This window comes from Pelmatolapia mariae, linkage group LG2, assembly GCF_036321145.2.
Source record: "Pelmatolapia mariae isolate MD_Pm_ZW linkage group LG2, Pm_UMD_F_2, whole genome shotgun sequence".
Taxonomy (NCBI): domain Eukaryota; kingdom Metazoa; phylum Chordata; class Actinopteri; order Cichliformes; family Cichlidae; genus Pelmatolapia; species Pelmatolapia mariae.
The window spans coordinates 35,153,324-35,169,464 of NC_086228.1; the positions used below are offsets into that span (position 1 = coordinate 35,153,324).

Below are 16,141 nucleotides of genomic sequence, written 5' to 3' on the forward strand. Positions count from 1 at the left end.
TGTTGCCAAGTGACTGCTTACAGGGGGACTGTTGGGGTTTTCACTCTAATATTTATGGTCTTTACTGTGACTGTTAGGGCTGTGCGATATAACCAAAATCTCATATCCCGATATGAGACATTTATTGTCCCGACAACGATATGTATCATAAAAATGTTACATTTTCTGTAAATTCTGTGAATCTTGGGCAACTCGACTTGGTTAAAGTGTTTTCAGCTGGGCGTCGTGTACCTGGAGTCGAGTGTTACATAAGTTGAAATGGCCGCAGTTTTCTTCGAGTATTTATGACACGGCGTGCTGCGGGGAAACGCCTGTTCTAAGGTTTATTTTTTAGCACCTGACGGCTCTTTTTAGCTTCTCGTCCGTAAACACTCTGCATACTATTTCACGTGATTCAGTTTATTTTGAAAAATCTCAATAGGATCTTCAGCTTTATTGTGAAAGGTTTATGTGGAAAATAAACAACCGGACGCCGGAGCCACGCGATGGTTTTACCGTTGTTGTTGCTAACGACAACGCTTAAAAACAGTTGCTTGTCCGTCCGTAGTGTGGTTATATTAAATACAAGAGAAAGAGAGAACTTTAAGAAATTCTACAGTGACCATCAAAATGATGAAAAAATATTGCTGTAAACAGTTTATTTTGCGACACCACGAAACAAACGATGGCGTATGAAACGATAGATGTTTTCATATCGTCATCCGATATATCTCGTTATATCAAACAGCCCTAGTGACTGTTGCTGGAAATTGGTGACACATAAATAACATTTGTTTTCTAAGCTTGGGATAAACAGTCAGCTCACACCAGGAAGGTTCCTGCAGTTCACTTCACTATACACAAATCAATTAAAATGCAGTTACAATCATAATTATGCATAAAACAGTGATTTGTAAAATCCCCAAAAGCCATCCTGAGCTTGTAAACAGGGGTCAAGACATCACAATAAATATCATTTTTAATTCTGTATCCTAATACTAACACAAACCTTTAAAAGCACCTTGAAATTCCTAAAGTACAGTATAGAGATACTAAAACAATACATCCAGACAGAGACACATGGGGAATAACAGTATAAATCCACTGGTGGGTGTATTTTAAATGGAAAGCTATCGAGAATATTTAAAAACCGTGAGTGATGCGGGGTTTTAGGAGTGAACATTTTTTAGTAGCAGCCGTCTTAAGCTCTGAGCGAGATGCTGATTTTTGTAGTGCTCTCTAGCTCGTTCCAAATCTGCATACCTCCAGTCACACTAAAATTTGCTTCTTTTTTTTTCTCTTTTGTGTGTTTACATAGCCAACCATTTACACACAGACTTTCACACCTATGAAGAATTTTGAATTACCAGTTACTTGAGCCCCACTAACAACATCCCCTTGGACTGTGGGAGGAAGCCAGAGTTCCTGGAGAACATGCAAACTCCACACTCCAGGACCTTCTTGCTGCGAGGCAACAATGCTAATCACCGTGCTAATCCAAAAACCAATGAATAGTGGGTTTTAAATTGAAACTTACCGGTCTCTCTCCGAGCTAAGGTAGCAGACGAGGTGACACGCCCAGAGCAGTGGGCCTGCATAAGTGCTGAGCGCTGTTAAGAAGATGGCAGGTGCTTCTATGTAGCTTTCCAGTCCAACGAATCCAACTGAAATGTCGACGGTGGCTATATTGTTGGAATTCCCCTGCAGGTGCACAAAGAAATCTTCTTCAAATAATTTACATTATATACAGACAAAAATAAGTAAACAAAGAACTGTGGATGTGCTTCAGAGCTCTAAAGAACTGGTGCTTTGCTTTATCATCATTACTGTGAGTTTCTGGCCACTTCCCAGCAGCCCAGTTGTTTGTTTTCCAGTCCCTGGCCAGAGCAGCGCACACAGCTCTCTGTCTGGAGCTGGACTTAGTAGCACTCAGACTACTGTATGCACCAGCAAACACATTTTATTTCTTTATTTGAAAAAAAAGAAAGAAAAACAAAACACAGATTTCTGCCTTATTTAACTTTGCAACCAATTTTGAGCTTCTCTGGAACAAGATAAATATGTCTGCAGTAAACTGAAAATATAAAACTTTTGTTGCACTTTCTTTTCGTCGCAGCCTTTAGAAGATATCATCACTGCAATGCAATCAGGATTTATAGCCCCAATCTTCTGGAAGTGCAAATACAGTTACAAGGACAAAAAGACTTTGTTCAAATGAAATAATATATATTTATATATTACAAAAAAAAGGGACACAACAAAAGTAATCTCTGTTCAAACTTATTAAGATTTATAAAATCCCCCCAACACCACAGCATTCACACTTTTCCTGTAACTCAAGCCACTGACCTGCCCCTCTGTGCACAACAAGTGATAATAACATTTTAAACGCACACTGTTTGTTGTGGCAGGTAAAGAAAATGAAGCCCAGATATCAACAGTGTCTCTCCTCTTAAAAGCGAATGCGATGACGGTCCGCAGACAGCAACAAGCATCAAGTCAGCATTTGTCTCCCTCCTGTAAGCACATCTCCGATCACAGAGGAGGAAAACACTAACAGCTGGCTCCATTTTAAACAAACAGCAGACACCAGTGAGCAGGTTGGAGACTGCATATGGATATTTTCTGCTTGCTGGAATCCTGCTGCGATCTTTCAAATGTCATTTGACACCATCAACAAATGTATCACTTAAGAAAAAAAAAAAACAAAAAGAACTGCAAGACGTGTTTTTTTATAGACAAGATTGATTCTCACAAGACAGTGTCGGAGAGTGTGGCTGGACTAATGCGGTTCCTTAATGGAGTCGATATCAAGGAGGAGCAGGCGGCACACTTTCACCGTGGGGGGAAAATTAAAAATGCTTACAGTGGGTTTGCGTGGTGAGTAGCGAGGTTTCGATCACCTGAATAAAAAATATGCGCTCTAAGTTGCTCTGTGTATTCAAGCCCACCTTTTAGTTCTGCTCTCTGATGAATCATGTTTTCCACAGAAGCTTGCTAAATTCAATCTGACTTGTCACTGCTCATGCGGCAACATTTGCACAAACTGGCTCATATCTGAAGAGTAAACACCATCCTTGCTGCCTTGCTGACCATCTGGTTTTGGGGGACAGCGATAAATCCAGAGAAAAATCCGTCACTCCCAACGATCGAGACAGACGATATCACTTTACTTATTTATTGTTACGCTAGCGATGTCTGCCGCTGATGTTACCTGGAATACTTCCCATAATCCTCTTGTGTTTTCAAGCATTTGAATGCCAAAAGAGATGGACTTTAGAAACAAAAGCTTTCTGCCAAAAATCATAACAAATCTTTGGAAAACACAACAAAGCAACTCTGTTTCTAGACTGTTAATGTGTTACAGTTCAGACTCGGTGCACACCGATCCTCTGTACTCACGGATTAGATTTTAATTGAACATAATTTTGGTTATTCTTCACGTCAGCGAGCTTAACTTTTATACTGTACGTCGCTGCTTACACATCCATTATGCTCAGCTGCGCCGAGAACGTTTTTGCTCAAATGCCTGTAATTACATGCCTCGATGCTTAGATGGGAAAATTGTCTGGTGGCGGTCTATTCCCGAGCCCATCACAGCATTAATGACCCGAGGGGTGATGAGGGTGATTAAATTGTTAACGACGTGGAGGTTCGCTGTTGACAACAATGCACAGTCGCTAATCAAATATCTGCGGTAGGTGGAAGTCGAATCAAAAGGCAGGTTTTCCTCTCCAGCCTTTGAGGAAGAGGCATCGTACATCCTCGGGAAGCGGCCGGTCCAGTTGGCCTTCATGGTAGAGCTGGATGAAAGTAATATGATTTATACACAAACACTTCCTCTGCCCAGAACAGCACCTATTACAGTATCTAGCACTTTATCAGTGGCGATAGCTTCCGTAAATGTTGCTACACTCTGTGACAGGGCGTTAAATTAAATGTCTCTTACAATCAAGACACTTGCTGACTGTTTTGTTCTTCGCTGTGCTTCCTTTTGTATTTCTGGGAGGTGTGATTTTCGCACAGCATCACACACGCATCTGAATTTTACTACTCAGCACAACAGTCAAAGTTAATTTGGAAAGGTGGGTAAGGTTTCTCAAGAAAACTTGTTTGATGATACGCTTAAAGGAGACCTATTATGCTTTTTCTTATTTTCTTTTGTATATACAGTGGCTTGCAAAAGTATTCGGCCCCCTTGAACCTTTCGACATTTTGTCACATTACAGCCACAAACATGAATCAATTTTATTGGAATTCCACGTGAAAGACCAATACAAAGTGGTGTACACGTGAGAAGTGGAACGAAAATCAGACATGATTCCAAACATTTTTTACAAATAAATAACTGCAAAGTGGGGTGTGCGTAATTATTCAGCCCCCTGAATCAATACTTTGTAGAACCACCTTTTGCTGCAATTACAGCTGCCAGTCTTTTAGGGTATGTCTCTACCAGCTTTGCACATCTACAGACTGAAATCCTTGCCCATTCTTCTTTGCAAAACAGCTCCAGCTCAGTCAGATTAGATGGACAGCGTTTGTGAACAGCAGTTTTCAGATCTTGCCACAGATTCTCGATTGGATTTAGACACCAGACAGGTCAGGGATAAAGTTATTGAGAAATTTAAAGCAGCCTTAGGCTACAAAAAGATTTCCCAAGCCTTGAACATCCCACGGAGCACTGTTCAAGCCATCATTCAGAAATGGAAGGAGTATGGCACAACTGTAAACCTACCAAGACAAGGCCGTCCACCTAAACTCACAGGCCGAACAAGGAGAGCGCTGATCAGAAATGCAGCCAAGAGGCCCATGGTGACTCTGGACGAGCTGCAGAGATCTACAGCTCAGGTGGGGGAATCTGTCCATAGGACAACTATTAGTCGTGCACTGCACAAAGTTGGCCTTTATGGAAGAGTGGCAAGAAGAAAGCCATTGTTAACAGAAAACCATAAGAAGTCCCGTTTGCAGTTTGCCACAAGCCATGTGGGGGACACAGCAAACATGTGGAAGAAGGTGCTCTGGTCAGATGAGACCAAAATGGAACTTTTTGGCCAAAATGCAAAACGCTATGTGTGGTGGAAAACTAACACTGCACATCACTCTGAACACACCATCCCCACTGTCAAATATGGTGGTGACAGCATCATGCTCTGGGGCTGCTTCTCTTCAGCAGGGACAGGGAAGCTGGTCAGAGTTGATGGGAAGATGGATGGAGCCAAATACAGGGCAATCTTGGAAGAAAACCTCTTGGAGTCTGCAAAAGACTTGAGACTGGGGCGGAGGTTCACTTTCCAGCAGGACAACGACCCTAAACATAAAGCCAGGGCAACAATGGAATGGTTTAAAACAAAACATATCCATGTGTTAGAATGGCCCAGTCAAAGTCCAGATCTAAATCCAATCCAGAATCTGTGGCAAGATCTGAAAACTGCTGTTCACAAACGCTGTCCATCTAATCTGACTGAGCTGGAGCTGTTTTGCAAAGAAGAATGGGCAAGGATTTCAGTCTGTAGATGTGCAAAGCTGGTAGAGACATACCCTAAAAGACTGGCAGCTCAGGGGGCTGAATAATTACGCACACCCCACTTTGCAGTTATTTATTTGTAAAAAATGTTTGGAATCATGTATGATTTTCGTTCCACTTCTCACGTGTACACCACTTTGTATTGGTCTTTCACGTGGAATTCCAATAAAATTGATTCATGTTTGTGGCTGTAATGTGACAAAATGTGGAAAAGTTCAAGGGGGCCGAATACTTTTGCAAGCCGCTCACATTAAACATGACCACAAATTTAGAGGAGGTCAAGCAATCCTTGTGATCCAAGATCTCAGGCTTAGGATTGCTCAAGTGCTCTCTTCGTGATCTTAAGTGGGTTAAAAATGCTTGAGCTAACAAACTTGCAGACTACCATTATGGACACTGTAGGCCCACATGTGGCAAACTCTGGGGCTAAAAAACAAACATAAAGCCAACACAGAGGTGCCAAATACTTCTAGTGGACACTTTATGTTGGCTCTAAAAGCAAGTCAATCCCAAAAAACTCCCATTTTAAAAACCTTAGGTAGAACAATGAATGAGATGGTGCAGTAGAACAATTTGGATCTGGCAGGATTTGTGATCCCTGACTAGACTGGGATCCAGGGATTTTTAAACCAGAAGAAACAGGCACATATTGTTCTGCTGGGAGAGACCACTGCCTTTGGGGCGACGTGCTTGGTTTGTAACAATGTTTAGGCACAAAGTAATCGCATTAATCCAAGAATCCATGTTTTCCCAACAGAGCTTTTCTTTTTTGTCTTTCGGCTGCTCCCTTTAGGGGTCTGCACAGCTGATCATCTACCCCCATCTGTATGTCCTTCTTCTGTAGGTCTTCCTCTTTCCCTCCTGCCTGGCAGCTCCATCTACAACATCCTTTGTCCAGTATATCCACCGTCCCTCCTCTGCACACGTCTAATCTGTCTCAGCCTTGCCTCTCTTTACTTTGTCTCCAAACCGCCCCCTTGGTACTAATTTCTAATCCTGACCATCTCAGTCACTCCTAAAGTCTTCACACCTCCAGCTCCACCTCCTGTACTTTTGTCAGTGCCAACGTCTCGTCTCCAAACAATACATCACAGCAGGTCTCACTACCATCTTGTAAACCTTTCCTTTCACTTGTCACTATGCTTTAGTCACAAATCACCTCTAACACGCAGCTCCACCCACTCCACCCTGCCTGCACCCTCTTCGTCACACCTCTTGTGTCTGTTGCATTAAACGATTGACCCCAGGTACTTAAATTCCTCCACCTTTACTACCTCTGCTCCTTCATTGCTTCACTGTTACACATTTCAAAGAAGAAAACCAACAAAACAAAATAAAGAGTTGAATGTTTGAGCAATTCAAATTCATGCAGATTCTACAAGACTGAATGCAGATTATACTTGTGCAGTATTATTTGATTTAAAAAGAATCAACTTTAACCAGCTTACCTGAAAGTAAAAGAAGGCCTGACCAAACCAGTAGTGCATGATGGTAGTCTGGGCGGCATCATAATGGAGTTTCTTCCAGATAAACTGAGCCATGAGCGTCTGGATCAGCAGGCAGCAGCAGAGGACTGGCAGATTGTGAGCACGGAAGAGCAGCGAAACCAACAAAACCAAGCCACTGTAAATCTCCCATAATCCCCTGCTCTTCAGTTTGGCATCTGCTGTGATGATCTGGGATCGCAACAGGTCCTTGGTGCCCGAGAAGAGGATCCCCAAAATGAAGACGTAAACAAAGCGAGCTTCCACCGTGCCCCTAAAAAAGAAAGATCAAACACTGAGTGGTTTGTTGCATGTGCAGGAAGCCTGAACCGATTTTCCGTTAAACTTCTCATTCATCATTCAAGTAACTGTGGCAAGTGACTCTGGGATGTGTAACTATCCAAGTGTTTAGCAGTTAAATATCAGGAGAGGGGTTTGGGGGCATGAGGAAAGGGAATGACTTAGATCTTATGTTGCAATAGGTTTTTTTTTAAAGTTCACCACTTTAATTAATTTCATATTCCTGTCTCTTGTTACACAGGATTCCTCACATTTCTGTGACTCATAACCCTCCCTTCATTCAGTATGCAGTATGTCAATGTAACATTAATTATTAAAGCTATGAGACTTGAAGACAGAACGAATCGCCGCAGGAAAACAGACTTCCTCGCCATCACGGTGTCTGTCGGGGTTCCTGCATCGCTATAATTTGATGCTATTAACATACTTTGAGTACATTTTAAGGTCATGTGACATTTTATCTAAATTGTCCTTCTTCGGTGGAGCACTGCTGCGTGTAAGAAGCAAGCATACTGATGGTTGCTGTTAAACACACTACTCCTGAAATTGGCTTGGTTATTTCATGAAAGCTGATTTGTAATGGTAAAACATTTCTCAGGAATAATTTTCATCTTTCTTTTGCCAGTAATGACAAGGAAAAGTCCAAACTCAGAGATTAACTATACGGGTTGCCACAGTTACAAAACTCCTACTACTGTATATCAGGTTGACTTTTCCCTTGGTCCTCACTGTTGTCATCAGATGATATGTAGTGCTGCTTTAAACACACAGAAATGTAGCACACAGTGGTGGTTATACAGGTACGTCCATATGGTCTCTTATTTAAAATCTAATAATGGTGCGATGGTGGTGTGAAGGGCAGACTTTGAACTTTAATCATGGGGTTTAGGGAAAGTATTTCATTAACTGTTTGGAAATTAGAGCCATTTTTATGCACAGTACCTCATTTTCAGAGGCGTAAAAGTATTTGAAGTTTTGACTGACAAGCATTTAATGAAAGGAATGTGTGAGGTGAGGCCTGCTCCTTTCATCTTTCATGACAAATCAAGTAGATAAAAGATCTGGAGTTGATTCCAAGTGTTGAACTTCCATTTGGTAGCTGCAACATTCAATATTATATAATAAAATAAATATTCTATTATTATATATACACGATGTTATTTCCAAAGAGATGTCAATGCACCAAATAAACTTTATGAGACTTTATGCCATGTCCTTAAAAAGAATAAATGCATTGGTCAGCTCACCAAAAGATTTTGAGTGCAGATTCTTTCCTTGGTTAAGAAAAACCATTCACAAAATCACAAAATTTAGCCAAAAACACACCAGAGAAGGTAGATGCATCACTGTCAAAGTCTGCAACTGAGATGCCTTCACGAAAAAGTGCAAACCACTGGTTACACTCAAGAAGGCAAGATTAGGGTTTGCCAGAAAATACTAAAAAAGCGTCTGATCCGGAAAATGAAAAAATATGGAGAGATCAAACCATCAGTTAACTAGTGTTTATGCTATGCTGTCTGCTCAGATTCTGAAAAATGCTGTAAACCTGATAATGATCCAAAGCACACTCTAAAAGAACCCGAGAATTTCAAACCAAAGAAATGAGATATTCTTTAAAAGCCAAGTTAGTCATCTGATTACAGCCCAATAGATCAAATTTTCAGATACTGAAGGCAAAACTGAAGGCAGCAAAGCCCACAAACAAGCTGAAGGCAGCTAAAGTAAGGGCCTGACAGAGCATCAGCATTTGGTGAGGTTAATGGACTGTCATCAACTCCAAAGGTTTTCCATCCAAACATTAAAAATCAATCCTTAACTTACGATACTGATCTTGGTGCCCTATTACCTCCTAACTGTTAGGCCAATGTGAATGAAACTTTGCATGGTAAATGGTAAACTTTGCATGAACAACTTCACGCATATATTGATTTATTTATTATAAATCCCAATTCTTTGGCTTTTTCACATGAATTATGTTCATCTCATCATCCCTCTGTAAACGCTCTCGGTTTGCGTTTTTTCACGAGTCACCTTCGATATACATCGCACACATGTATGTTTAAAATTATGTTAATTTGTCCAGTTAATTTTGAGCCATTGAAATTGGGGGACTGTGTATAAATATGTGTAATTCCTAAACAGTTGACAGTTGAATTAAATCTGAAAGTCTGCCCTTTAATCAATTCTTGATTATTTTTGGTGCACAGAGACAAAATCACGATTGTAGATGACACTTTATTTTCCATATTTCCCAGGGCCTGAAGTAAAAGTTTAGCCACCCTGTATGGTCAGACTGTTTTATTTTTGACTTGGTGCACTGGTGTAACTTTTAGGAAGCTCCTCTTGTACGGTTTTAGGATTGCTTAATATCATTTTCCCCTTATGGAGCCACGCTTATGTAGTTTAAAGGCTATGAAGTAAGGACATTTCTTTGACAGATGTTCTGGTTCTTCTGCACTTTTCTGATATTTAACTGAATCTATTCTGTCTCATAAATCAAGGCTTTCTTTGATTTACCTTTCTAAATAAAAGCCTGCATGCAGTTCTCTCACACAGTTTTCTTTGTCTCTGATACCTCAACTTGACCTCCACCGTTCCTGTTAAGTACCATTTCTTACTTGTATTATGAACTCAGGAACTTGCTACTTCAAAACAATTTTCTTTCTTTTTGTAGCTTTCTCCAGCTTTGTGGGCATCAATTATTTCAATTTTCAAAGTGCTAGGCAGCTTCAGCGAGGAGTCCATGGCTGCTGATTGTTGGGAAATGGCAGAGAAAGTATTTAGAAAGGTATGAAATTTGTATCGTCTGACCTTTCCTGTTAGATACTGTGAAAAATATATACCACATACTTTTTTTTTGACATTTTCACTCAAAAAAAACTTTACACAATGGACAAAATACACAAATCTTTTTCTATTTATCTTCTATTGACAGTCCTCTTTGTCCATTCCCTTGCATGTGGCATTTTCTCCATTTTCTATCCTCTGTCCTCTCTTTGCACTCAGGCTGTACAGGACTGACCCACCACTCTGGGACCTCTCTGTTTTTCTGGCCTAGCTATTAATGCCTCCAGGATATTCACCCGGTCCAGACAAAGGGTTGAAGTATAGAGGCTCCATATGCTGTGCAGAATGCTCCTCGAGACAAATGCGTGATTTGTGAAATGGAGCAACATCAGTAAAGCTGACTTACATTCTTGTTGTTTTGGGCTTGCACCTGAGTTCTGGAGGTAAATACTCCAGGTGTTTGTTTTTTTTAAACTTTACCTTCTTATTTGGGAAGATGCATTACAGCAAAATAAAATCAAAAATAGAGTACATAGCTTAGATTATACATCCATAAAATTACACTCTGCTAAGAGTATGATGCCATAACATAAAATCAAGCATCGAGCATACCGTGTAGTCCAGGGGTCGGTAACCCTGGGCACGCGTGCCACAGCTGGCACGCGAAGGGTTAACTCATGGCACGACCATAGCTGGACTGGCCATCGGGCATACCGGATGGTGATTTTTCGTTTTTATGGGCCGATGATTTTTTGGGGTTTTTTTTTGCAACGGTATAAACAATAAAAGGTGGTGGATTGGCCAGATGCTGGCCGATTTGTAAAAATAACTCAGTTGTTTGGTGGTGGCTATGGCGGAGCTTCCACAGAGGCCAGCAGGTGGATGAGGGAAAGGGGAGGCAGGAGGAGGAGAGACCCGAGGCGGCCGCCGGTCCGAGTGTAAGGTGAACTGAACTTCAGGTAAGAAGTTATGACCTGCAGTCTATCTGGGTCAGATATAAACCAAGTTTAGGTGGAGTTTATTTTCGTTGTGCTGACTTTTTACAGTCAGTTACAATAACTCGTACTGCGTGCTAGCTAGCATGACGGAGTTTCTATACAGCTGGGTGGGTGATGTGATGTTACTGATAGTGAACTTTATTTTATTTATAAGGTTAGTTAGTAGAGTTGCCAATCGTCCCGTAAAAACGGAATCGTCCTGTATTCAGAGAAAATATTACACATTTCGTGTTGAGCTGAGAAGGAACACAGTTTGTCCCGGACTTCAGCTAGAATGAAAAAAGACACAAAGCTGGAATTATTCTGTCTTTACGCTGTCAGCGGCCTCTTCTTCTCTCATTCTCCCCCCTCCCTCTCCTGTTTCTACTTCAATCATGAAACTCATCAATGATCAGCTGATCGGTATTTCTGTCGCAAGTCCCGTCTTGCTTGCTTGTTTATCGCCCACTTTGCGCCAGAAACAGGAAACCAGCGGATGTCGCGCTAAACAACAGCAGCACGTTTAAGCTTGATCAGCTGTTGTTAAAATTTATTTAATATTAATTTCTAGTATCAGCTGATGTTTGCTGGAGCCACAGCTGTAAAAGCTGCTGGTCATGATGTCGGTTTGGTTATCTGGTGAGAGGGAAACATGAAGATGAAAGCAGGAGATGTCCTTACTGAATCATCAGAGCTGAACAGGTGATGGAGAAACAGGTTTACCTTTTAGGTGACATGAATGAGTTGAAGGGAAGTTATGAACTGTTTCTGAGAGACAAATAACACCAGGATCCTTTTCTAAGTAGCTGACAGCCGGTAACTGTGCAGGGGCGGGTCTAGCAAAGTTTTGCCAGGGGGGCAGGTAGGGCATTAACAGGGAGAGGGGGGCACAAAGAAATACCTTTCTTTCTTATTCTCATATAAAGTGTTTCGCTTTTATTAAATAATTATCTGAATCTTACAACCAAAGTTTTTATCTGATGTAAAATGTATAGAAATCATACATATACCAACAAGACTGTACATCACTGTCACAACAGCGATTGTTTTCATTCAAAGGCTTTATGGCTTTAATACCTGGTGGGCCGGTCTCTAGTCAAAATGCCCGGGCCGATTTTTTGTCCCAGTCCAGCCCTGGGCACGACACGCAGTGAATTAATCTGAGAGGGTGCATTAAAAAAATAAATATCCGGGCTAGCGGTGCACATCACAAATTAGCTCGCATAGACACATTAGTTGTGCCGTTTCTTAATGACGGTATCTTAGCTAACAACCCCAACTACCAGATTCAACTTGTAATTGACTAAAAATCACTTAGCCTACCGGTGAGAGGGACGTTGCTAGCTGTCAGTTTTTTCAAGCGATGTTGAAATTTCCACATTCCAACACTTCAAATGCTTCAGGAGCTGTTCGCTCAGCGCAGCATCAGCACCGTGGAAATACACGGATACATCCGTAGACTCGAGACAGAATTCACAATGTGTTTTCGGGACTTTCAGGTGTATGGACCAATGTTTTCTTTTCTGGTCAAACCAGAAAGGTTTAATGAGCAGCTGGATTTGTCTCGCATTAATGCCAGTTAATGCGACATTGAAATGCAGTTGATTGAACTGAAAAGCTCGACTCTGTGGGGGTTAAAGTTTGCAGAACTACGAATGCAGCTGGAATTCACAGCTGTGCGTGTTCATGGAGCTGCATTTTCTCCTGCTGGACATCACTACCTGACAGGTTTAACTGTCTTCAGAACATTGCAGAGGCCTTATTGACAGTATTTGGCTCTACATATCTGTGTGAGCAGATTTTCTCTCACATGAGTGTCCTCAGGTAGCCGTCTGACTGCTGGACACTCAGGGACCTGTGTCTCTGAGTGGGAGACCAGAGATCACATTAACATGTTTATCCCTGTATTAACAAAAATGCCATAATGGCCCAGTTTATTTTTCTTATCATTGTTGTGAAGAGACCATAAATAGCATTTGCATTTTCTGTTGTACAGTTCATTTGCTGTTATGGATAAATAGTGTCTTTTTTTGTTTCAAAATAGCTGATAACTATTCGCTGTTAGCTGCAAACATCTGCGAACAAATATAATTCTATAAAGTTGTTCTATATAGTGTGTAACTGTTCATATAGAGCGTTATTAAATTTATTGCTAATGCAATCATATGGCACATTGACTTCTGAGGAAATTTTAGATGGCACTCATCATCAGAAAGGTTGCCGACCCCTGGTGTAGTCTTTCTAAAACAAAACGCTACACTGCATTAACCTCCTGTTCATTTAGCTAATTATGATACATTAAAATGGAAAGATTTCACACTTTCTTCCTTCCTTCTGTATTCTGATTTTGATCCACGCCACCGTTTTCATCTTCTTCTCTGTAGCCCTTTGACAGACTGGTGGTCTGTCAAGGGCGCACCCTACCGCCCGCACCATGACAGCTGGGATTGGCTCCAGTGACCCTGAATTGGATAAGATGAAGAAGATCAATGGATCTTCTTCATCTTGGCAAAGATATAAGTTGTTTTGTTTAATTTGAGTTAAGTGAAGTCTAGCCTAAGCCTAACAAAAAATAAATACATCTTTCCTTTACATTGTTCCATTATAACTTTTAGCTTACACTCTAACCTCCTTCTGCATAAAATATTGTCATCACTGGATGCACTCCGTGTCTATGAAATGAGGGTTTTAGTCAGTTTTAACTGTGTATTTTAAAATGTAACATTCAAATATAATCATCACTACATTACGGCCAACATGACAGATACCACATTTGATACGTGGACTGGTAAGGTGCTCACAGCCTATTCTTGTTTTATCTATTATCTAGCCTAAGTGAAATCTAAGACAAATTATACATGTAATCAATTAGATTACAATTTAGCAAATTTATATTGCTGTACTTAAAAAAAGGACTAATCTTTCCATATATAACTAGGGTCAGTGTCACTACTGGTAGCATGAGGTGACACCTGGACCCTACAGAGGTTGCACAGGTAATCCAACTCATCCAGGATGGCACATCAATACGTGTCATTGCCAGAAGGTTTGCTGTATCTCCCAGCACAGTCTCAGTAGCATTGAGGATATTTCAGCAGACAGACAGTTACTGTAGGAGAGCTGGACAGGACCATCAGCAGGACCAGTATCTGCTCCCTTGTGCAAAGAGGAACAGGATGAGCACTGCCAACTATAAAATGACCTTCAGCAGATCAGTTGTGTGAATATCTGTGACCAAATAATCAGAAAAAGACTTTATGAGGCCTGACATCCTCTAGTGGGCCCTGTGCTTGCTGCACTAGCGAGCTCAACTGTCATTTGGCATAGAACAACAGAACTGGGAGAGGCAGCACTGGCACTCTGTAATTTTCACAGATGAGAGCAGGTTCACCCTGAGTGCATGTGACAGATGTGTCACCTCTCTGTGACCTCTCTGCATCGAATCATATCTGTTATTAATCTCTGTCTCTCTTCCACAGCATGTCTTTCATCCTGTTTTCCTTCTTTCACCCCAACCGGTCGCAGCAGATGGCCGCCCCTCCCTGAGCCTGGTTCTGCCGGAGGTTTCTTCCTGTTAAAAGGGAGTTTTTCCTTCCCACTGTCGCCAAAGTGCTTGCTCATAGGGGGTCATATGATATGATTGTTGGGTTTTTCTCTTTTTCTCTGTATTTATTATTGTGCTATCTACTGTACAAAATAAAGCGCCTTGAGGCGACTTTTGTTGTGATTTGGCGCTATATAAATAAAATTGAATTGAATTGAATTGAATTGAAAGGGTCTGGAGAAGCCTTGGTGAACATTGAGGTGCCCGTAACATCGTTCAGGATGACGGGTTTGGTGGAAGGTCATGTTTGGTTTGGGGAGGCATATCCATGGAGGGACACACAGACCTCTACTGGCTAGGCAACGACACCCTGAGTGCCATTAGGTGTCGGCATGAAATCCTTTGACCCACTGTCAGACCCTAACGCCTGTCCAATGGGTCCTGGGTTCCTCCTGCTGCACAATAATGCACGGCCTCATTGGGCGAGAGTCTGCAGGCAGTAACTGGAGAATGAAGGAATTGATACCACTGACTGGCCCCCATGCTCACCTAACCTAAATCCAACAGAACACCTCTGGGACATTATGTTTAGCTCCATCTGACGCTGACAGCTTGCACCTCAGACAGTCCAGGAGCTCAATGATGCACTGGTCATTGGAACACATGATCTAAATATTCATTCAGCTGCCAATTTATCAGATAACTAAGCTAAATTTATCACTAGTGCATTCTCTTGTTCACTGAATCATTGAAGTATTTTCAGCCTAACTTTATTGATATAAACGATTCTGACAAAAAAAGAAGAAAAAACATATATTCAATCCCATCACAAACCACCACCAAAACAAAGATTTCCCAGCACATAACACATTTTCCATTAAGGTTGCTCACACCCACACGTGTTTTCAATTACTCTGGCTAATGGGAGCTTTGAGCATGTCGAAATGTAGTGGAGCTGTTAACCAATGAGAAGGTTAATAGGGTACGTAGTCCTGCCCTGCAGTGTGCTATAAAACCAACATGAGTGGGGTAGATATCACTGAAGCACAGGCTGTCCACATGAACACTCACCCACCCACCCATTGTTTTATATGTGCTAAACAGTGAGCTCACTAAGTAGTAAGTTCAAATGTATTGGTCACCACCTTAAAGTACTGATGTTACATAATTGTACCCATGGTTATTTAAGTACGAGTCACATGAACAAACATCGGAACCAAAGCACGACAACTGAGTTCATGGACACAACAGATTTGCTATTTTTCTTTAAATCTGTACACCAGTAACTTTAATTTGGCTAAACTGTATCCACCTTCAGTAGCGTAGAAAAGTTTTGAGCCACACATCATTTCTTTTTATTTTGCTTCCAATGACCCAGAATTTCTTGCCTTTTTTAAATAGTGATAGAATTTTTTAAAACATTTTGCTTGTTTGTTAATACACTTAACACTGAATGAAAACATTCAAGCATAAAACAGGCAGCTAACTCAAGAGATGAATTAGTGCTGTGAACAGAAAACTTACCAAAGAACTGATTTTAAGAGAA

At 41.2% G+C, this 16,141-nt stretch overlaps 1 protein-coding gene across 1 annotated transcript in view; it reads right to left on the reverse strand.

The window, feature by feature from the left end:
- pigg (phosphatidylinositol glycan anchor biosynthesis class G (EMM blood group)) overlaps positions 1–16,141 on the reverse strand; it is a 92,231-nt gene that overhangs the window by 12,355 nt on the left and 63,735 nt on the right. The window contains exons 11-12 of the mRNA XM_063499592.1: positions 6,952–7,261; positions 1,517–1,680 (exon numbers count right to left, since the gene is read on the reverse strand). Coding sequence (XP_063355662.1) covers positions 1,517–1,680; positions 6,952–7,261 — 474 coding nt within the window. The remainder of the gene's footprint in view (positions 1–1,516; positions 1,681–6,951; positions 7,262–16,141) is intronic.